General features: G+C 41.6%; 1 protein-coding gene across 4 annotated transcripts in view; it reads right to left on the bottom strand.

The window, feature by feature from the left end:
* The window catches only part of GBF1 (golgi brefeldin A resistant guanine nucleotide exchange factor 1), a 131,566-nt gene that overhangs the window by 22,264 nt on the left and 85,529 nt on the right, over nucleotides 1-23,773 (bottom strand). For all 4 annotated transcript variants that reach the window (XM_054982227.1, XM_054982229.1, XM_054982228.1 and 1 more), the window contains exons 11-24: nucleotides 18,475-18,643; nucleotides 16,531-16,742; nucleotides 16,250-16,348; nucleotides 15,382-15,576; nucleotides 14,204-14,390; nucleotides 13,620-13,757; nucleotides 12,652-12,740; nucleotides 9,952-10,154; nucleotides 8,861-8,984; nucleotides 8,469-8,594; nucleotides 7,905-7,987; nucleotides 7,127-7,363; nucleotides 5,685-5,778; nucleotides 2,543-2,719 (exon numbers count right to left, since the gene is read on the bottom strand). In XM_054982227.1, the coding sequence (XP_054838202.1) occupies nucleotides 2,543-2,719; nucleotides 5,685-5,778; nucleotides 7,127-7,363; nucleotides 7,905-7,987; nucleotides 8,469-8,594; nucleotides 8,861-8,984; nucleotides 9,952-10,154; nucleotides 12,652-12,740; nucleotides 13,620-13,757; nucleotides 14,204-14,390; nucleotides 15,382-15,576; nucleotides 16,250-16,348; nucleotides 16,531-16,742; nucleotides 18,475-18,643 (2,133 nt within the window). The remainder of the gene's footprint in view (nucleotides 1-2,542; nucleotides 2,720-5,684; nucleotides 5,779-7,126; nucleotides 7,364-7,904; nucleotides 7,988-8,468; nucleotides 8,595-8,860; nucleotides 8,985-9,951; nucleotides 10,155-12,651; nucleotides 12,741-13,619; nucleotides 13,758-14,203; nucleotides 14,391-15,381; nucleotides 15,577-16,249; nucleotides 16,349-16,530; nucleotides 16,743-18,474; nucleotides 18,644-23,773) is intronic.

The following is a 23,773-nucleotide window of genomic DNA, read 5'->3' as shown; positions in this document are numbered from 1 at the left end:
AAATTTTTTTATATCCCTCTAGGGCTAATAGTTTCTTATTCTTTAATGTCATCCACTCTTTTAACCAAACTAGGCAGATTGCATCATGATAAAGTCTCAGGTTGGGCAGTTGCATTCCGCCTCTTTCCTTTGCATCTTGTAGAACTTTTACTTTCACTCGAGGCTTCTTGCCTGCCCAAACAAAATCTGATATTTTCCTCTGCCATTTTTCAAATTGTTTAGAGTCTCTGATGATTGGTATTGTCTGTAGCAAAAACATTACTCTTGGTAACACATTCATCTTAACTGCTGCAATCCTGCCCAACCATGACAAATTCAGTCTATTCCATTTGATCAAGTCTCTCTCTATCTGAGTCCATAATTTTTCATAATTGTTCTTGAACAAATCTATATTTTTTGCAGTCAGCTCAACTCCCAAATATTTCACCTTACTAGTTACTTCACAGTCCGTTGTTTCCATTAACAATTGTTGTTTCTGCTTAGTCATGTTTTTGCATAATATCTTTGACTTCTTTTTGTTAATGAAGAAACCTGCCAAGTCACCAAACTCCTTGATCTTATCTATCACTTTTGGCATGTTCTCCAATGGATCTTCTACAATTAACATTATGTCATCTGCAAATGCTCTAACCTTGTATGAATAGTCCTTTATTTTTATTCCTCGTATTTCCTCATCTTGTCGTATTTGTATCATCAGAATCTCCAATACTAAAATGAACAACAATGGAGATAACGGGCAACCTTGTCTTGTTCCTTTACTAATCGTCAATTTCTTGGTCAGTTCATCATTCACTACAATTGCTGCAGTCTGGTCTCTGTAAATTTCTTTAATTGCTCTGATGAATCTTTCTCCCAGTTGTAGCTTTTCCATAGTGGCAAACAAAAAATCCCAGTTTAAATTGTCAAACGCTTTTTCAGCGTCTACAAAGAAGAAACCAACCTTTTTATCACAACGCTTGTCATAGTATTCAATAGCATTGATCACTGTCCTTAAATTGTCTCTTATTTGTCTGTCCGGCAAAAAACCTGCTTGTTCTTCCTCTATGACTTCCGAGAGCCACCCCTTCAATCTCTCCGCCAATATCTTCGCAAAAATTTTATAATCATTGTTAAGTAATGATATAGGCCTGTAATTTTTCACGTTGGTCAGATCTTGGCCCTCTTTTGGGATCAATGATATATTCGCTTCGCTCCAAGTGCCTGGAATTCTTTGATCCCTGAAAACTCCGTTCATCACCTCTTTTAGGAATGGTGCCAGTTCGTTGGCCATTGTCTTATAAAATTTAGCCGTAAGTCCATCTGGCCCTGGCGCCTTTCCTAGATTTGCAGATTGTATTGCCTTACTTATTTCCTCATCAGTTACTTCACTGTTCAACTTATTTCTCCAAGCTTCCGAGATCTCTGGAAGTTTGGTTTTCTCCAAATATGATGCTATTGATTCTTTGGTTACTTCTTTTTTATTATACAGCTTAGCATAGAATTTATAAAAGGCTCTACTAATGGTAGTCTGCTCCAGGTACGTTTTATTTTCTTCACAGATTTTATTTATTATTTTCTTTTCCCTTTTCTTCTTCAATTGCCATGCCAGATATTTCCCAGGTTTATTAGCACCCTCAAAAGCTTTTTGATTCAGTCTTTTAAGGTTCCACTCCAATTCTTTATTACTCATTGCTGTTAACTGTTCTTGAAGAATTTTAATTTCCTGATGTATTTTCTTTTTCCCTGGTCTCTTTTTTAACTGTGCTTCTTTGGCCTTTATTTTCTCCTCAATCTCTTGTCTTTTCTCCTCTTTCTTTTTCCTTGCTCTGCCATTTAAGTCCATTAGTATGCCCCTTACAACCGCCTTGTACGCGTCCCAAACTTTATTGGTTGGTACTTCTTTATTCACGTTGTATTGTATAAAAAACTTTGTCTCTTTTCTCAATATTTCCATATTCTATGTGTGTGTAGCACTGTTCTACGTAGGAAGCATGCACTCTGCTACTGAGTTACAGCCTTTCCTAGCTGGCTTATTACTGATAATACAAACTTCAAATTCTGTGGTAATAAAATTCCCACCTATTAATTTTTTTTTCTGTTTTCCTTATTTCATTCTATAATCCTTTCCAGTCTCCAAAACTATTAGCACCTCCTTAATTTTAGGTAACAGACCTTGCCTTTAAATGCCTCATACATGCCTTGCTATTTTTTTCCCTTGTAAAGGAAACAGAAACTGTCATAGCCAAAAACAATGACAGTGGAGTAATCTTCAGCCCTCTCTTCTTTCATAGGAGGTTATGACTAGGACCCCTTTTCATTCTCTCTCTCTGCAGACACTAATGCTCACGATCTGTTTCATCAAAAGTTTAACTTGACAGTGTGAAGCTCTTTGGCCTCCAAACCAAATTAAATTATTGCTCTAAAATATTTGAGGGATTTCCTTCCCTTTTCATGACAAAAACCACCTCTTTCTAAATGGGGTCCCTTCCCAGCAACCAATGCACTAAGATAAATGCTCTGTGCACAATCCAATCACCCAGGCACCTGCTACCAATTTCCTTACCTCCACCATGGTTTTTGGCAACAGCTCTGCTCTGAAAAGCTGCAGCAGGGCCTCCATGATATTTTTCCAGCCCTCCCGCAGAATATCACCATGGCGATGAGCCAAGTGAAACACCGTCTTTGCCGCAATGTGGGCCTTTGGGTTACTTCCAAAAACAGTCGGCAGGTTCTCAATGGACTGCAGAGAATATGAAAACAGAAGTCAGGGAGCCCTCTCTTCTTAAAGATCAGCCAAGAACCAGTCAGGAAACAAACAGCTGTTTACCAGAAGGATTGGCATTAAGTGGATGACACACTGGAGAATGGTATGTCGACTGTGCCCCTTGCCTACAAGACAAGAACCTGGCCAAAGTCATTCATACTTTGGAGATGTCAAAGATTATCTACAGTAACATATTTTATCTGGAACTATCGTGGAAAACAATTTGGAAGTTCTTCCATAGGCAGAACGGAGCCATGTGGTGCAAATAAACCAACCTTACCTCAGCAGCAAAAACTCCCTGTTAGCCATCAGGCATCCTTTAAGATACAGGTTATCATGTATGAAACCAAAAATGTTTTTTGTCCACTGTATCTTAAGCAGCACCTTCATCCATATCAACCTCCCTCAACTTGCTAGTCTTCCCAGAGGAAGGTTTAAAGCATGTGCAATATCACTTAACTAAGGGCACAAAGCAGGTCTACTCTATAATTGTACCACTGTTGTTAAATTCTCTGCACAGATGGGCAAATCAGGCACCATCTTTGTATATTAAATGGCTTTCCCCACCAATCCTGTGAAGAATGTTGGAGTCACCAAATATTTTCTCTCCTGTCCTTGGGTAATCTCATCTGATCCAAAACCCACATAGTACAGGGATTATTTGCTGTACCACCAAAAGCCCTACCTGACTGTCCCCCTTCTTCCATTTAATGCTGCATCTCCTACTACCTACTATTTCTAGCGGATGGTCTTGTCACCATCTTAACATGCCCAAACAGAAACACCAGATTCCCTCCCAAACCTCTTCTCTATGATTAATTCTATATTCTTTAGCAATGTCTCTATCCACCCTCTGACCACAGACATCTTTTTCTCTCATTCCTTCCCTTTCTTTGCTGTCCACATTCACACTGTTGCTAAGCCATCTACTTCTCCCTGAACGATACCATGAAATCAACACTTTTTTTGTTCTTACAACAGAACTTCTGGCAATAACCATCCATAATAATCAGCTACACCACTGGATGTCCCATGCATTTACTGTTGGAGTTGTCCTCTCTGGTACTCTTTGTCCCACTTCGGTCCTATTGCTTCTGCCACCAATATAATTTACCTATCATTCAAAACATGCACCCTCCCTCCTCTCACATCTTACATAGTTCTTTTCTTTTTGCTCAAATCTCTCCATAACTTTGTCTCCCTGTTTCTCTGCTCTTATAACCGATCACTGCCCATCCATTTTGCTCTGTTTTTTTACCATTTTCAAATACTGGGAAATCTCTTAAACTCCTTCTGTCCATTGACCTTGCTGCCTGCAATGCTCTCTCAGAACATCTAGCTAGTAGTACATTTCTCCTTAGTGCATACCATAATCTTTTAGTATTCATCCATGACCAAAACCTAAACACAGGTAAATATGTTTCTTCACACTTGTCCCTTGCTGCGTTGTCTTCCCTATGCCATGTCAACATTTAGATTCTGACTTTAGCTTATGTCACTCTGAAAAGGAACAAGTGCATCGATAATGACAGTGTTTTATTGCTACCTTACTGCTGGCCTGGAAAAAATTTGGCTTCTAATCATTTACACAGTTGGTGATTTGTTCTTTGCTGTTATTGTAAACAGCTTTGGGTATAGTATAATGGAAAGCAAAGTAAATGTAAATCAATTAAGAATCCAATGCCATCTATTTCAATAATAATTTCATTTGATACTGTATTAAACCACTTTTGTTGGCATTACAACATTCTTGGCATCAAATCAGTGCTGGTCTATGCGTACCCAGGTATCACACCACGATGGAAGGATCATCTGACTTTTTGATTGATTACTAAGCTTTGTTCAATCCTCAGGGGAAATCAACTTGTTACGTATCTTGGGGTCTGGATTCAGCAAGATCTATAATCTTCAGTAGAACATAATCATTATAATCTGTTTTTAAAGTCAAAGAAGAACTGAGCTTCTGGCACACATCACCTTTATGCTGGATGCACAGACCTCTGAAATGAAGGTTATACTTATTTGTTTATTAATATACCACTTCAAGTGAGTGCCCGTATCTTTTCATCCTGGGAAAAGCTAATAATAAGCTTGGTTTGGCTGAGTAAAACCCTCCAGGGTCACTAAGAGCATACTAATTCAACCAATCAATACGCGAAATCTTGGGAGTCCCAAATCTAAAATTATATTACGAGGCTATTCAACTGGTTGATTTGAAAGAATGGGCCTGTGCCCACAGAGAGTAATTTTTTCCAAGTAATTTACAGTGAAAAGATTTAATCTGGTTTCAGCAAAGGAATTTAGAGTTAAATGACCCAGTTTGGTTATTTAATGGTACAAAGTTAAACTCTCTCCATAAGGCTCTGTATTACACAATGAATAATCACAGCAAATTCAGAATCAGGAAAACTTTTAAGATGTAGCAAAGGAGTAATTCAGATATAATGGAGGCACTAGTTATGAATCAGCAGCAAGTTTTGAGCTATGAAGAGATTGTCCTTAACATAAGGAACAGACACCCTCCTCCCCAATTACAGTTTTTTCCAATCAAGCACCTACAGGCCATTGTATTTATTCAGCAATATATTTCTGATCACCAACAATTCCTTTTGAGGTCATAGTTCGTATTGATCACTTTTTTAGGGGTTCTATCACAAAAAATGAATGCTTTGTTGTCAGATCTTGAAGTGCATTTTTTTAGTTACCCCAGCAAATGGAACAGGTGAATATTGAATTAGATAAGCAATCAAACGATATCCATGGATGAATGACTCTAACATTCCCAAACATGGTTAAGGAACTGTGTCTACCCTGTAGGATCATGCACTCATTTTCTTCCTTGAATTTTTCGTTCCCTTTTCAGCATTAACACTAACCATAGTAAGCATTAAACTAGAGTTTGAAACCAACTTCAGGCCACCTCACTCCACTGTAGACTTACCTCACTGCTGAGGGCTGTGAACTTGCAGAGAGAAATTATGAGGTTGTCAAAAACATCACTCAGGCCATAATGGGCAGAAATCATGGCACATTTTCTGAAAAACAAACCACAGCAATGGAAGAGTAGCTACTCTGTCAGTTTTCTGCAGGTCCACCCAAGTCAGCATAATTCGTATTACTCTAAATTAAATCTGCATCAAATGTAATAATCAAAAGCCTAGCCAGTAGCATTCAAGTGTCAACATTTGTTTACTGATGTCAAGTTTCACAAGGCCAAGATGTGAGGGAAGTTCATTTTCCATTAGGCAATGTCCAAAGCAGGCACACACAAAATCCATCTATTTGCTAGGACTACCGAAAAAAATGTTGGTGGCACAGAAATCCATCTTCCAGTCTGGCTTACATGACTGTATTTTCTCTGGGCTCAAACACTGTATGTTTCCACCTTTCTTCAGCAAAGAAGCTTTGGTTTGATTTACAGGCTTCATACTAAAGTTCCTAAATGCTTAAACCAATCACTAGACTCTACAGCTTTCCTATAAGCATTACTCATGTGGGGTGAAGAAATGCTGTACTGTCTCTTTAACAGAGCAAACGAATTAAGAATACCGATGGAGACTGGTGGGGATTTAACATTTCTATGTAGAGTGGTGTAACTAACTACAGCCAACTTCAGAAGGGATGAAGGCTTTTGCCGAGAGATTTGAGCAGCATAATGTCATAAAGTTTGGTATGTACGTTTGGTTTTGATATTGTAAAATACTCCTCTGTAAAATTAATGGTTGGATATTATATGAATGTTGTTGAATAGTTTATGCTTCGTATACTTCAGAAGAACTTTATCAGTAAGCTGTTGCTTTCTTGAATGTACAAACTGGGAACTAGCGGTAAGGGTCATTTAATACCCTATGTTTGCAATCAATTGTTAAACTTGACTAGAGAAACAGTTTACTTACTGCTGTTTTTTACACTCTCATAGCACAGTCTCTTTAATCTTAACTGCGAATTGAAGAAACACATGTCACCATCACAACTGTGATCAATCCATACCTGAAGAAGATGTTGCCATCGAAATGTGATTTATAACCAGGAGCATGTTGATTGTGTGTTATTGTGGATTGGGCTGGATATAAGAATTTATATTTGGTGTGAATTATGCCAGGAAATGATATTAATTTTGGATTGCAGATGACCAGCTGCATTGATTGTGTGAACAGAGGATTACATATGCCTTTATGTGTCATTGATAGGACTGTTACTAGATACTTACATGATGACTACTTACCCTGTGCACTGTTTGTAATTTTCTAGCTACACGGTTATAATGGTGGTGACATTTAGCTTAGATTTAACACTGTGGCCCTTTTTGTTGTAGATTGGTTAAAGTAAAGACAAACCACATGCAAAAATGCGGGCCCGTTGAATACTGTAGAGATGCGTTACCTGAAACCAGAGAGTGCCTTCTGGATGATTGTTTCATCTAGGCTTTTGTCAAAAACATAGGAGAGAGCAGCAACAGTCGGCCCCCAAATCATGGCAAAAAGGTCGTGGTCGTAGCTGCCAGGTGGCACATGCAGAAAGATGCCTTCGTCAGTGGCCCCGCGATGCAACAGCACGCTCCACATATAGTTTTCCTTTACAAGGCCTGTCTGCTCCTCCGGCATCACTATCTCTTCATTTCTATCAGACACAACAGAAAACTTGTGTATTTTTTCTTTCCAAACTTTTGTGTTGACCCCCCCCCCGCCCCACATGTATTCCAGATCAATAACCTACTAAGTTACGAGTGGAACCCTGCAAGAGTCCCAGACTGCTCTGGGAGAAGGCTCAGTAAGACTGGTGCTTCATCAGTCAGAGGTCTTTCTGACAATGTCTGCCCTCTAGGGGGAAACGTGTGTTCCATATGTTCCGCCAAGCATATATATGGTTGAGGCTGGGTTATGGATGAGCCTTCTGGCTGGCCACCTACAAAGAGGGAATGTAACTCCTTCCCGTTTTTTCTCCCCATCTGCTGGACCATGGCTGTCCCTCACTTCCCACCCATAGAAATGTTTTAGAAACGTGTAATATGGGCCGCCTTTGCTGAATTTGCAAGTTTTTATGGTTTTAAATGGTAATTTTATGTAGATTCAAACATTGTTGTTATCCGCTCTGAGACCGCTTGCGGGGGGAGAGGACTACAAGTTAGATAAAACAAATAAATAAATACATCAACACTCACTTGATGGCATGGTACATGTCCTCCAGCATGTCCTGTTCAAAGTCTTTGCCTCCATTGACCCCTTTCAGGTTTTTTCGGAATTCCTGCAAAGAGCAATGAAACAAACCACCGTAAAGATTCTATGATGCCTGCAAGAACTTCTGGCGACGCCTAACTGGCAGAAACGTGGGCATTCCACAAACAGGCTTTCCAATGCTATGGGGGTGCTCTATATTACATGTAGTCAATGACTTCATGGATCTGATCAAGGTGAGTAACTTAAAAGACAAAAGAACACCAAATCCTAAATTGTGATGGTTCTTTTGAGTTGTGTTCTGTGTGGCCTTCTTATGCTAGGCTTTATCATCATAATGCCATGTACTGGTGTGCTTTATCAATAATAATAGCCAAACAAACTACACGGGAACCTGGGAGGGCTTTTTTTAATATTATGCTTTAGGATACTGCAAGTCAAGGAGAAGGTGCAGAAAACAGTAAGCGGGGGGAAGATTGAAAGTATGAAAGATGTCACAGCCAATAGAGAAGTCTAGACACAAAGGGAAGCAAATACTGCTCAAATCTCACCTCTAGTGTCATAGGTACACTCTGTTTCCGAACATTATGGTTGTGTTGGTCAGTATTTAGCATAATAACTGCATAGGCCAAGGCAAAGCAAGCATCACTGTTAGCAAATGGAGACCCATTTGATTTCTGAAAAGTAAAAAACAGCGCAAATCAGACCCATTATCATCTCTCACAACGCAAGACTTCATTTATTGCCATCAGTCTCTTGCTGCACCACCGTTAACTTCCTGGAAATCTGCCATACAGAGTGCCTGCAAGAGACGTGCCCCAACTGAATCACCTACCTCTTTCTTCATTATTGCCAAACCACCTTTGAAGAAAGACCAGCCGAGCAAAGAGTTGCTTCACATTGTCAAGAATTTAAAGAGCTTCTCACACATTTCAGAACTTACTCGCCAATGTTCTGTAAAGGCTTCCAAAAGCCTGTGGATTACAGGCGCTTCTCCTGGCAACCGGAAGGCTTCTAGGTAGAGTCTCAAGGCTTCATCCAGTCGTAAGCCTGGGAAACTGAAAGTCCTGAAATAAAGGCAGCAATGCCAAGACAATGCTTAGAAGATAAGGACTTGGAGACAGGCTCAGACACCAACGCTTTTGAGGGCCAAAGGACATGAGAGATTATTTTCAGACAGTGACTTCATGGGCAAGTCTTGAGTTTGTTCCAACCTGTATACTTCGTCTTTTTCAAAAGTAGGGAAAGCAGTTGACCAGGCACTGGCCTCTTTCTTTAAGTGTATAATCTATAGATTAAGATAAAGGACAACACTGCTTTGCACTACAACGTTTCTTACCTACGCTGTAATAACCGGCCATATCCTTCTCTTACTGAAACCTGTACTTTCTAGCCTTTGATCTCAGACTCAGCAGCCTATTAAAATGAAGTCTCTAGCTCTAGAACGTTAGAGGGAAGCAAGAGAGATACATGAGCAAAATAATGGATGTGTGTGGATGCTTATGTGGTTTAATTTTAGACTTTATCGGTGCTTCCATCATTTATTACAACTTTGTGATCCGACTGCAGACAACATATATTGCCCAGAAAATGCTCTACCTCGAAGGACTTCTTAACTGGTCAGTACTTCTAGGACCTCTGCATCATTAAGGACGATGACAGATTGATACTTCTCTTCTGCACGTAATACATTGGGAGGTCCCAACCAACAGAAATGTATCTGTTTCTAAAGTCAATGGAGCCAGTTTGGTGCAGAGATGAGAACCTTGAAAACCCAAGTTGAAATCCCCAATCAGCCATGAAGGTTGACCTTGTGCCATCCACTCTATTTCTTAGCCCAATCTATCTCACAGGGCAGTTGTTAGGAAAAAACGAGGGACGAAGCATCTATGTTCTCCAAGGCCGTTAGAGAAAGGCTGGGATAGAAGCATACAGATAGACAGCCCATTCGTTCACTTTCCTATGCAATGACTCTCCAAACTGGTTCCTTCTTCAAGGCCAAATCGAAGGTAAGAGTTGACCGTTGCCACTCACCCCACGAAACTTTCCAGCAAGTCCACATTCTTCCGGTCGCTCACAAATTCCCCAATCATTTTCTTGTCCAGTCTAGGATTCTCCCGCAGCCACTTTGCCACTTCGTTATTATCCATGGGGGTAGCCAAAAGGTTTTTCTCCTGCAGAAACTGTATCCCCTTTTTTGGCTTTTGGTTGAATTGCTCCGAACCATTTATCAAGAGCTGGAAAGGGCAAGCAAAGGTAATTAACCAAACCCCCCCTACACCACTGATTCTACTCTAAGAACAAATGCCATTTCTGGCTTGCCAGGCACATGGTAATGACATTCAATATAATTAATTAAATTCAATTTCTTAAATTTGAGTTACACTTTGTGACTAGAGTCCCCACAGCAGCTTACTACAGCCATACAAAACAGTAAAAATAGAAAAGAGTCCAGTAGCACCTTTAAGACTAACCAACTTTACTGTAGCATGAGCTTTTGAGAATCACAGTTCTCTTCGTCAGATGCAGAGAACTGTGATTCTCGAAAGCTTATGCTACAGTAAAGTTGGTTAGTCTTAAAGGTGCTACTGGACTCTTTTCTATTTTTGCTACCATAGACTAACACAGCTAACTACTCTGGATCTACAAAACAGTAAGTAAATCAAAACATTTAACTAAACATATTAAAACCATGAATTAAGCAGGCACAAGAGATTGGCTTTGCCTGCCTGGCTCTTGCAGTGCAGTTGGTTTTTCATGGCCATGTGATGGGGGAAGGATCAGTTAAAACAAAGTAAAGCACTGTTACTATGGTACTGCTACTATAGTAAAAGACTTACTATCACTGAACAGACTCAGACCTTTTAATCACTATTTTCACATTTCTGTGTGAGGCAAGAGTGGAAACCAAAGCTTAACCGTTTGCGGCTGTCACTTTTCCACATAAAACATAAAAAGCAAAAACCGGCCCTCGCTTACCAGGCTTAGTAAAGATCTAAGCAGCTGGTAGAGAGATGAATCATAAATAAATATAATAAAACTGGGCAACTTCTTTCCAAAGGAACGCAAGTAACTGTTGCACCAGGAGTACTGGAAGGAAGTGCAGGAATGCAGCTAATTCATCTTTTCGTTTTGCAAAAGAGTTGCAGCCAATTCTAAAATGTGTGGTATGCATTTTAACCATTCTTCTCATTTACCAGAACTTGGCTTCTAAGGCTCTCAAACAGGTAACACAAACGTATAATGTCATAAGCAACTACCCAAGAGAGGGTTAACTAAAGGTTGTGTGTGTCTAGAGATCCAACACAAACACCAATGTGAACTTTACTAAAGCACCAGAATAAATGTCAGTTCTCAGCTACAGCCCATCGCTAGCAGGAAACAACACTCCTGGTGAGTGTGACACCAATTCCTACAGCTACGTACGACGGCTCGTCCATTTTTCTTTCTCTAGCCAAGGTTTACTTCTCAAACATGAATCCAAGTACACATTTTAGCCATCAGAACTTGAATTCTCAATGTGGCAGCAGTATTCCCAATGCAAAAGCTCCATGCAAGAATAACCCATCTTCTATCAGCAAACAGCACGTAGGCCTGCATTAAAGTTTCCAACATGTAACGTAACTGAGATGTGTGTCAAAGAGGAAATTAGTTCAACCTTCTGTGAAACCATACAACTTAAGCAGCTGAAACACTAAGTGACAGATGCAACCTCCACTTTGCCTGCACTAAGCCCCTTCTGCTCTACTTTTTCAAAACCAGCGCTGAAAAGCAAAGGAAATAATACTAAAGCGTTGGGTGTCAGATGAGGCCACATGGTATCTCTCAACCAAGACAAATACGGTCTTGGTTTTTACCCTGTGTTAGCACAACACAGCCAGCACGGGGAAGACATTCTCTAATTGCCTGCAGACTTGAGATAACGATGAAACCCAACAGAAAGCTGTGATATATGGACATGATACTGGTGGAAGAGAAAATCTTCTTTGTGTGATGTCACTTGAATTCACTACCTCATATAGAGTGGATTCATTTCTTTCTGTAAGCTGCTTTGAGCACTCCAGAAAAGCAGCCTGAAAGTGTTTTAAATAAACGAACGAAATGATGGACAGCTTTCCAATGTTTTCATTTCCATCCATTTATATCCTCCCCTCCTTTTCTCCCCATGCATCCTTCTTGCACTTACGTTATTTCATATCCTTTGTTTTGGAAACCCAACATTACAGCCACTCCAGCTGCCCTTCCTTTTCCTCTCTTACTATTCCTACATCGATGGTTGTTGTGGGTTTTCCGGGCTGTATTGCCGTGGTCTTGGCATTGTAGTTCCTGACGTCTCTCAGACACTGAGAGATCTCTGTCTTTTGGTGCTACACCTCTGAAGATGCCAGCCACAGCTGCTGGCGAAACGTCAGGAACTACAATGCCAAGACCACGGCAATACAGCCCGGAAAACCCACAACAACCATCGTTCTCCGGCCGTGAAAGCCTTCGACAATACATATTCCTACATCATTGAGACTCCTTACCTCCCAACATCTGCCTTGCTCCTTCTGCTACAGAGAATTGAAACAAAAACTCACCTGTCCCTTTGACATAATCAGATCTAATTTCCCTCCTCTACCTTCCTCTGCCTCTCCTCTTTCTTCATGCATCCAGTCCCCTTTGATTGTAAGCTGAGAGCAGATCCCGTAACTTACTGTATGTGTTTTGAGAAACCACAAGAACAGGCCATACCTTCTTTTTACTCTTAATTTTTATCAGTTCACGTGTTGGAGGCAGGAGGCAGGAAAAGCGGGTAGGCTTCTTTGGCATGGTCTTCTCCACTGAAAACAAAAGCAGGGTTCTTTCCTGGCAGATGCTTCCCAACAGCTGGCACTGCTTATTATACTAGACTACCCGCCTCCCCTCTACACTGACTCAACAGCACAGGTTTCTTTGCTAGTTTTGGGCCGGCAGAATATTAGTCCATAAGGGAACAGGGCTGTGATTTAGCCACAAACCTGCACAGGATTGCTTCACACATTTCAGAAGAAGTGGACAGTAAAACACTTCCTCTATGTAATGTATGCTTTCCAACTATCTTTTTTTGGCAGAAATTTTGGAAACACAATGTGAAGAGCCATGGCTGAGGGTAAAGAAGCTGGGGGAGAAAGAGGTGCACAAATGTTTCACACATTATGGGACACCCACTCATTATGGGACACCCACTCTCTCGTTAATGTGTACCAGCTTCTCTTGTAGCATATCAAGTGGCCCAGAAACATTTAGCCACCTTCATCCAAACCCATCTAAATGAAACAATACGGTAAGCTAACAACTCTGGAGACTCATCCCCCTTGTTGTCTTAATACAATTTTAAAAATGCAAAAGAGAGAAAAGAAACAAATTAATACAATTTCGAAGTAAAACGTCTTTGAGCTCTCTGCCAAAAGCTAGAAAGCACCAAAGGTCCCTACTTTCCGCCCGAGGGCAGAACAAGAGAACTTCAAGAGATCTCTCTGGATGGAATGTCAAACTATTTCAGACTCTGCTTTCTGACCAAAGTTAATCCTTTGCTGCTTACTCTGCTACAGCACAAATAAGAACATAAAAAGTAACGGAACACCCACCAGCTGCAGCACAACCACAGACAGGCAAGGAGGAAGGAGGAAGCCATCTGAGGCGTCCAAGGCACACAAATATTAATCAAGAGTCCAATTTACCTGCATCATTTCCCATCTCCACATTCAGAGAGCCTTGTTGCTTCAAGTGGCCGGCCACCGAGCAGCCATTTGGGGATGGACGCGCCTCTAACAATTCTGGATTGGGGGGGTTGCCTTCTGTCAATCGCCCCTCAGCAACTACAATAGAAAGAGATGGAAAAAGTTATCCACGGAGGACAAAAATGTTTTTTAAATCACCATGCTATTCTGTAGACAAAATTCGGTCTACTCTGGGTTTGGTTTTTGGGTTTTTTTTGCCATTCTGTCTTTGTAGAAATGTCATTATTGTTCAAGTGGGCAAGAGTCCACTCAAATTTATGAATACTCAGAGAAGACAGACACATTAAAGAGGATGGACAGCATGATTTGAGTCCAGGGGCACCTTCAAGACCAACAAGATTTTCAGAGTGTAAGCTTTCGAGGGTCAGGGCTCCCTTTTTCACACACCAAAGAGGTTTTCACACCATATCTTTTAGGCTAAGCCATGTCCCATGTACAAAATGGTACAATGGAAGAAGACAGAACTCAGAAAGGCAGGACGGAAGTAAAAGTTATCAAGCAGTCGTCGAACAAAAATTTCTTACTGTGGCTGGTTTCTTTGATACTGCAAGCATTTTCTGTTTTCAATTTCAAAGCATCCTTCTCCTGCTGGTAGATGCTGCTCAGTACTTTGGCTTGGCATTGTGCTTCAGTGCTATCAATTACTGTCAGCAGTGCTTCAAGGGACAGCAGGTGAGTGGTGTACAGTTGTCCAGAAACGGGAAAGGCGTTCTGGGAAATCAAGCATAGATAATTTAATGCTTATCTCTATATATAAGCAAACAAGAAAATGACCCAGAGAAAATCTAGTCAGTTTTAAAGCTCCACACAACCGAAGCTCCACACGACCAAACATCTATATTATCATTCCAGTCCTCAAAATGCCCATCTCCTGTTGCAAATTACATGATACGTTCTCTCTCATCTCACAAACTGCTCATCTTGCACTTAAAATTTTACTCACTTTATAGAAAATTTATATTTTTATAGTAGTGGCCACGTCTGCTGAATTTACTCATCTCCAAACATGCAGTACCTCTCACACACTCCAGACAGCCTCAACCCTGGAATTTGTCCAGCCTACCTACTAACCTACCTACCTACACACACAGACATACACATAGATACACAAACACACACCAAGTATCTGGAGACATGAGCTTTCCTACTATCCTTAGCTTTCCACAAACTGTGCAAAATCAAAATATTCAGGAGAGCTATGGGCCTATGCTGTAAAGAAATAGTTCAGAGACAACAGGATAGGGACTGTAGATTATACTACTGCGCACTGGCTGTTGCTGTTAAGTATGCTCCTACTGGTTAGTTTCTGTGTCGTTTAATATGTCGTGTTCAATTGCTTGCGTTTTGTTTCAGCACTGCTTCAGTTCTGTATTGGATGTCTTTATTGCATGCTGTATTGGATGTCTTTATTGCATGCTTTCAAAAGTCTGCAACCTATCCTTATTGTATTACGTATTGAATATCTCAGCCATCGATCATATTGACTTACACTGTGTCATCTACCTTGAGTCTCAGTGAGAAAGGCGGACTATAAGTAATGCAAATAAATAAATAAATAAATAAATATACACCCAGACTTGCTCTTCACAAAAGAACACCAGCAAGCATTTCTGCTGCTGTGAAGTGTAAGTCATTTTCTACAGTATTCAAATACATAGAAGTCTACAGTAAAGAAACCAGCAAAGGAGTTCCTTTTCAGGACCTTGGAGAGCAGTTTGGTGAGATCTTCAAAAAGATTAGCACAGTAGTAGTCACAGTCATAGTTGATATAGAGCTCGGTGACAAAACTAGGAATTCTCCAGAGTTGAACTATGGCCTCCAGGGCCATCTCCTTCATCTCATAAGGCATCTTGGGGTTTTCTACAGTGATTATCTCCATCAACTTCTTTATGTACATCTGGTCAGAAAAGAGCAGTCAGGATACGGAACGAAAAAGGAAGGCAGAAATTAATTTCACAAGAAATATAGGGCACTTCCATAAACAACAGTGGGGTGATTTAGAAATAATGCAGATCTTGGCCTGACATTACACAAAATATGCTAGGGTCTTGCTCATGCCTTCTGACTTGCTGCAATCCCTTCTCCATACTATTTTTATTTTGGAAAACCTTCATTTGCTATTACATGTGAACCCTGACATGCTACAAATTTAGGTTTCTCCCCCAATTATCTTGAAAAAACGTGCAGTGGCTAGGCAGTGTTATTTCTGTCTTTCCAAATTTCCTTTTTTTGATTAAAGAACTCAGTGCATTGAAATATGCTTTAAGAAGCAATATTGTTAATTATTACCTGGTGGATTTATACAAATTTGGGATTTAGCTGAAAACCTGTAGCAGCAATTTGAGTATACGATCGATAGGTACACTTGATACATCATCATATAATGTAAGTACAAATCCATTTTAACAGGTCAAAGAAAAGAGCCTGAATATACCACGCAGAGCAGCAGTCTCCTAAGGTCTTGGACAACAGCAGGCAGAAATGTGACAGAGATCCATAGCCAAAACCAAACCGTTATTTAAACACTACCACTTCCCAGAAACAAGGCAGCTGGATTTCAGAATACTCACCTCCAGTTGGAATTTCAGGTGCTCTCTCATACTTTCAAAGAGGAGGAAACAAACTCGAAGGGAAGCTGAGTACAAATTGAGCCGCTCCACACTCAACAACTGGGTAAAAATTAGAAGTCAAAAGATGATTAGCCGAGAGAGATTTCTCTTACTCCCGAGCAGAAAATCTTGCCTCCGAACCCCAAATCGTAACAGAAGTTGTCTTCTAACACGCATTAATATAAAAGCAGGGGTTGGACACACACACGCATTCTACAAATATTTCTACAATCCAAACTCACTTGAAAGAGATAGCGACATAACTCTTCCTTTACGAGTCCTAGGAGGGATGGGCACTTGGTCACAGAAGCCAACTCCAAGGCAACAGTGAGCAGCTGTAGCCCCATGTGGATCATCACCTCTGAGTTGTGGCGGTCATGTGGGTTCGTGAGGGAGATGAGAAAACGGAGGAGTTCTCGGATGCAAGGCAGCCCATAAGGGACTAATGCTGTGCCTGCAAGAAAATATACAGAATAAATTTAGATGCAGACAGAAAGAGAGAATGAGAGAATGTAGTAGGCTTATAAGTAATAAATTCTGCTCCAGCCCCTTCTTAGTCAGTGCCAAGAACTAGAAGCACAAAGACAGGTGAAAATGAACACAAGGTTGCACTTAGCTGTACTTGTTGTTCATTGAGTGGCCTTCTGTGTAGGCACATTTTTGAACTGCTGCAGATGTTCCAAAAGCTCCTAGAAGCATGAGACACCCACCCATTCTTTTTGATTGGCTGGTTGAATTGGATATAGCAAGTTTTGATGAGCCATATTATCCACTTCAAAATGGTTTGTGGAGAGAGTCTGTGTCCTTTTCAGGGGGGGGCCTGAATGCTATGAACAGATTGAGATCTTTGCGGAAAGAAGCTGTTCTAGAGTATGCTTGATGTCCAGTGTAGTGGACGTAGTCTTTCCTTACTGACCTGTGGAGATGGGAAAAACACTGGTAGCATAGTATCCTGGTTAAGGTGGAAAGAGGAAACCACCTTGGGCAGAAAAGGCAGGCTGGCGACCTGATCAGGGGGAAAAAATTAAAAATGGGGGGGGGGTCAGATCTGAGGGCTTGAAGTTCACACACCCTTCTGGCAGGCGTGATGGCCACTAATAAAAGCCATTCTGGCTGACAGAAAATGGACATGCAGTCAGGAGTTCAAATGGCTTGTACAAAAGCATTGAAAGGAGAAAGGAGAAGCTCCACTGGAAACAAGAAGAGGCTGGGGAATACAGATTGGCCAGACCTTCAAGGAATACTTAACACTGGTTGGTCAAAGAGAGATTTTACTCCCATATGGTAATGACAGGCAGAGATGTCCACCGAATAGACCTTGTTGGAGGAGTTAGCTAAGCCCTGGTCCATAAGCTGTACCAAACAGAAAGACCAAAGACAGAGAGCTGGAATAAGGGTCAATCTCGGCATCTCGAGCCAAACTGAAAACTTGGTCTATTTTAGAAGGTACATTTTTCTTGTGGAAGGTTTCCTCGCCTCTACAAGAATCTTTTGGATTAAAGAGGAAAAACTGAGGTGAGAGGAGATATGAGCCAAGCTGTGAGGTTGAAAGAAGTGATGTCATGGTGCAACTGAGCTCTTGGATGGAGAAGGTCTGGAACTGGAGGTAAGGTGCGTGTCATGCACAGGTGTGTTGAACCAGGCTTGCCTTTGTCAGTAAGGTGCTATTATTATTGCTGGGACTGATCCCTCATCATTTTGCTGAAAGTGAGGACGAGAAGGGGTAGGGAAGGAAAGGCATACAAGAGACCATCTTTCCAAGGGATCTGGAAAGCATGCCCTAGGGAGGACTTCTCATTCTTCTCCTTCTCCTTCTTCTCCTCCTCCTCCTCTTCCTCTTCTTCTTGAGCAGAAAGAAGGATTTTCTTTTTGGATGGGGTGGGTGAAAAGTGCACAAAAAGAATGGGTGAGTGTCTCATACTCCAATGTTTGGAACATTCGCAGCAGGTCATACTGGAATGCACAGAAGCCACAACACAAACTACTGTAGTCTGAGTGTCAGATTAGGAGTGGAGATACATAGGTTTAAAACTCCACTTAGTTATGAAACTCACAAGGTGAACCTGAGCCAGACATTCTTTGCCCAATTTACCTTCTAGGGCTGCTGTGACAGTATACATGGTTTCCTCCTGCCACGAGTTCTTTGGAGAAAAGACAAAAAGCGGGATATACACCGAAGTCCTCACCTTCCTTTTGAGAGCACTGAGTAAACCGCACTCCCCGGGGATTTACATAGTCCATGTCATGGACAGAAGTGGGGTCTGAGTGTTCAATTGCAGATGTGCACTCCTCTAGAACTTCTGGGATGGACTCGACGGACGCAGAGGGGGTCTTTTCTTCTGGGAAGTATTCATTCTTTAGCCATGCAAAGTAATACAAAAAAAAACCCCAAAACAAACATAAGTTAACACTGTTGCAGGACTAGTTCAGTAGCACAAACAACCCATACATTCAAAACTCAACACATCTTCATAGTTAGAACATATCGCAAAGGTCTTCTGGCCAGATACCCTACATCTTAAGCGACAGCAAACGCATACTCAACTCTATACTTGAGAAATCTTCAACACATTTGAGAACATTCCTAGGCAGCTCTACCCATTGTGGAACTGCAGCTCTATGGAAACATTTTATCATGATCAACTCAAGCCTACATGAAGAATTCAACGCAGTGATGCCTGACCTGTCCTCAGAGCACTCATGCAGACACAGCTCTGCAAACAGCTGCTCTTGTTCACTTCTCAGGCTTCTCTGTGATACTCAGATATATATGAGAATCAGGAATAACAGATACTAGGGACTGAACTGGAAACAGGTTTCATATTCTTGCCTTGCTTTTTATTGATTTCATAGTGCATAGAGGTGGTATGCTATGGACCTCTAAAACTATTGTTCTTGTGTCTGTGCTAGGGGTGTGCGCTTCGGGAATCTGATTCGGGTAAAATACCCGAATCAGACCCAATTCAGAAATCCTGAAGCAAAGCTTCCCGAAGCATTCGTAATGCTTCGGTAAGCTTCAGGTTTAAATGCCCGTTTCCGTGCCGCTGCGAGCAGCAGGGAAAGGGGTATTTAAACCCCTGAATCAGCTGCTCGTTGGGGGCTTCCCCAAGGAGCAGCTGAGTGCCGGCGCTGCTGTCGGGGCCAGGAAACTCCTTGGTCCCGACACTGGCAGGTGAAGGAGGCAGCGGGGATGCAGGCATAAGCCTACATCCCCCCGCTGGGCACTCCGTTCACCCTCCGTTCCAAATATTTTTGGCGTGCACACCCCTAGTCTGTGCTTCTCATGGAATGAATAGTTTCTGGAAATGTTCAAGCTTGTTTTTCATTTTACTGCTGCCTTGCCTGTCAAAGGACAAATCCTCTGTCCTGGTTTTTTACTCAAACATGAGAATGGCACACTGTTGCCAATTGAGCCTGCCATAGTCTTGGAATCACAGTGACCAATATGCCTGGAAGTATTTATCTAGTGTTCTGTCTAGTGTTCTCTTCTGATAGATGACAGCAAGATTCTTCTTATTGGTAGGAAGGTGATCTGGTATGGTAGAAATTTGTTCCCAAAGAAAATATATATAGCAGTGTTAGCTAGACAACTCCAAGGATTCCTGGATGAAGCCGATTATTTGGACATCCTAGATAGGTGGCAACCTGAGAAAGTGCCTTCTTGGTTGTGGCACCAAAGGTATGGCATTCCTGTCTAGCAGAGCCCTTTTAAGTTCATTGCCTGTATTGGTTCAGGGTTCTAAGTTTCCACAGGCCCAGTTCTAGCTTAACTTCCTGGGAGCAGAAAGTCTGGCTCAGCTAATTAACTGCACCTGCAAGCTGTTGCCGAGAGAGGGGGCCTTGAGAAACAAGGGAGTCTTATCTCTGCACGTACTCCTCTCAGTTCCCGCCTAGCAACGCTGATTGACAGCACCTCTGATTGGCTAGGAATCTGAGAGGGGGATGTTGGTTCCTCTCAGCCCTCAGATTGCTCCAGGCTACTTTTCCATCAGCATGATGGAGATTTTTGCTCTATGCCAGGCCTGACGACCAGACCTGCCTGGTATAGTTTAAGGAGTATGTTAGTGAGTATAAGCCTCAAGTTTTCCTCAGAGAAATGCTAAGTTAGCCAGCTTTATGTTTTAGTTAGTCAGCTATAGTTACAATAGACAAGCTTTTACTGTTTAAAATGCCCTTTGCTTGTGCCTTAGTAGAGTGGTTCCTGCTACTTGCATACATTCTTCTGAAGTAATAAACACCTTTTATGTAAGCCTTGTGTCTGTGAGTGTCTGACCAAGTGTGCGCAGAGTCCCCCAGGTTGGAAAAGAACCCAGAGACCGGTGAGTCTCAACAGGAGGGGTAAGGGCTATTCTTCCAGGAGGCCTGCTAGGGGTTTGAGTGGCTGTAAGCAGCACTTGAAACGGCAGGCGGGAGGTAGCCCAGTGGACCCCTATTCCTGGATAATTCCCTACACATTTCTCATTCCATATATGGTAAGAGTCTTTGCTGTAGAATTTTAAGCATCACTTTGCTTGCATGTGAAATAAATGCTATGGTCTGATAGTTGCTGCACTCTTTGGCATCTCCTTTTTTGAGAATATGAATGCAAATTGAGCATTTCCAGTCCATGGGCCATTGTTTTGTTTTCCATATTTGTTGGCAGATTCTTGTTAATATTTCAGTAGCTTGAAATAGCTCTAATGGTATTCCACCTACTCCAGGTGCTGTGCTTCTCCCAATTGCCTTGAGTGGGGCTTTCACATTTCACTTTCTAAGATTTCTGGTTCTTCATCAAAAGAGTCTTCTTCAAATGAATCTGTCATTCTTTCATCTCTTCTGTATTGTTTCCAGCTTTCCTTTATTTTGTCCTGATCAGCTACTGTATTTCTTTGTTGATTTTTTAGCATTCTGAGCAATGGTTTGAATTTCCCTTTGATTTCCTGGATCTTGTGGAACAGATCATTTGCTCTTCTTTTGTTGTTGTTGTTTTCTCTTTCTTTTCACTGGTTATTATAATAGATTTCTTTGTCTCTGTGTGCAAGTTGCTGAAAAGATGAATTTAGAATTTTGGCTTCATTTCTGTCACCTTTTGCTTTTGCTTCTTGGTTGTCTTTAGTGATTTTAAGAGTTTCCTCAGTCATTCATTTAGGCTTCTCCTGTCTTTTGGCTACAGCAACAGTCTTCACACATTATTCCTTGATAATATCTCTGCTTACAGCCCATAGTTATTTTGGTTTACGGTCAATTAAATTTAATCTTGCAAATCTGTTCTTTACATGGTACTTAAATTCTTCAGGCATATTATTTAAATTATATTTTGGCGCTATGATTCTTTTAGTGTTTCTCTTCAGCTTTATTCTGTTTTTTGACATTAGCAACTCACGATCTGTACCAAAATCAGCTCCTGGTCTTGTTTTAGCAGGGAGAATAGAGCTTCTCCACCTTCTGCTTCCAATTATGTAATTTATTTGTTTCCTGTATTGGCCACCTGGTGATTTCCAGGTATACAATCGTCTTTTGGGTTGCCTGAAGCATGTGTAAGGATCTGCCAAGTAACTCTCAAGAGACTTCACTGCATGAGTTAAAGAACTTTATTGATAAGCTACCAGTGTCAGGATCTTACTCCATTCTTACCAGGAATGACGTTCTTCTACGAGCACAAATCATATATAGGATTCTAAGCGCAGGCAAATTCTACAATCCCCACCCCCTTAAGGTAATGGTAAGCTAAGTTCATTAGAGGTATCTAGGTGGAAAAAAGCAGAGATGATGTATGAGAAGGCTCAAAGTCGTGAGAGTCTGTGCAAGCACATCTTCCCAGGCTGGGAAGAGAGGAGGTTACAGGTAACAGTAGGACCAGCCCTTTCCTTACATACTTTCATACCACAGGCAAAAACAGCTGCGGTCTTTAGCTATACCCCTAGCATTAGAGAAAAAGAAATAATCAGGCCCTGGTGGGTATGACAGGTGCTGCTAGCACCTGACAGTTCACAACGAAAAAGTTGTTGGCTTCACAGAATTCTATGAGTCATACTCCTGCTTCATTTCATCATCCTAGTCCAAATTTTCCAACGTTTGATTCTGTTTTGTCTCCTACTTTTGTGTTCCACTCTCCTATGATTATCAGCATATCTTGTTTAGGTGTTCTTGTACGCTTGCGTAAAAGTTTTCGATTTCTTCCTCCTCAGTATCTATAGTTGGGGCATAAGCTTGAATGATGGTTATGTTAATAGGCCTTTCATGAAGTCTGATTGATATTAATTGGTCAGACTTTGCACTGTAGCTCTTGACTGCTTGTGCTATGTCTTGCTTCACTATTAGAGCAACACTGTTTCTTTTGAGTTTGTCATTTCCACAGTAAAACACTTTGTGGTTTTCTGACTGAAAATGTTCCCCAGTAGCCAACTGAGTGCCATCCGACCTGGGGGGTCCTGTCTCATCATAGCATTTTCAAGGTAAGAGATTATCAGAAGCGGTTTACCACTGCCACTTTCTGTGCAGTACTAACCAGGGTTAGCTGAATTGATGCTGCCGTTGTCTGTGAAAGATCCTCCGCCAGTGTCACCTTCCACTACTGCGGCTACCTAGTAGCTAGTCTTCAAGAATTCCTCCACTCCCATCACCACAGGAACTGTCCATTCTCTTCTGCTGATGTGACCATTGATTCATGAAGGGAGTGGATGAATCTTAGTCTGGTGCCTCAGCTTTGACCATTCCATCTTGACTGACGCTTCCAGAAGTTTAGACTCTTGACCAATCCTGTGTTCCCGATGGTATTGCTATTAGCTTCACTGACACACTCAAACCCCCACACCATGTTAAGGGAGGGAGGAACAGACAGACAGAAGATATTTTTCCATCCCCTCAACATCAAGGCAAAACAAATAGTGTTCATGGCTGGATGTAGAGAGCGACCTGCCTTCACAGACCTTTTTATAACTGGTCTGCTGCAGCACATATGCATTGACCATGAGAGAGTTGAGCAATATACCTGTGCTAAGAAAAGGTAGGGAAACTGTGGAAATAAAAGGAACAGGTAGAAAAACAGAGGGGGGAAATGACCAAGTGTCTACACAGAAAGTTCCTGAATGCATTACTACTGCTGCAATATAGAAAAGAGTCCTGTAGCACCTTTAAGACTAACCAACTTTACTGTAGCATAACCTTTCGAGAACCACAGTTCCCTTCGTACTGCTGCAATGCATGCAAAGAAAAACAGGTTTCGCTTACCGTAACTGTTGTTCATCTAGGTCTTCCGTGCAGGCACACATGGGGACTGCGCACGCGCAGGCCTGCCGATACCGGAGATTTTTATAGCTCAAAGCCACCAGGGGGCGCTCTCGCCTTCCACCGCGCATGCGCGGCCATTTTCCCGCCTAAATGGACTATAGAAGGCGGAGCGCCCCACACATACCCTCAGTTCCCCTTTCGCCGCCGTACTACTCTCAATTTTCACCATACAGCGGGGAAGGAGGGAGGGCATGTGTGCCTGCACGGAAGACCTAG

This window comes from Eublepharis macularius, chromosome 6, assembly GCF_028583425.1.
Source record: "Eublepharis macularius isolate TG4126 chromosome 6, MPM_Emac_v1.0, whole genome shotgun sequence".
NCBI lineage: Eukaryota > Metazoa > Chordata > Lepidosauria > Squamata > Eublepharidae > Eublepharis > Eublepharis macularius.
The sequence above is the reverse complement of the archived record's forward strand: the minus strand, read 5'-3'. Positions and strand labels throughout refer to the sequence as shown.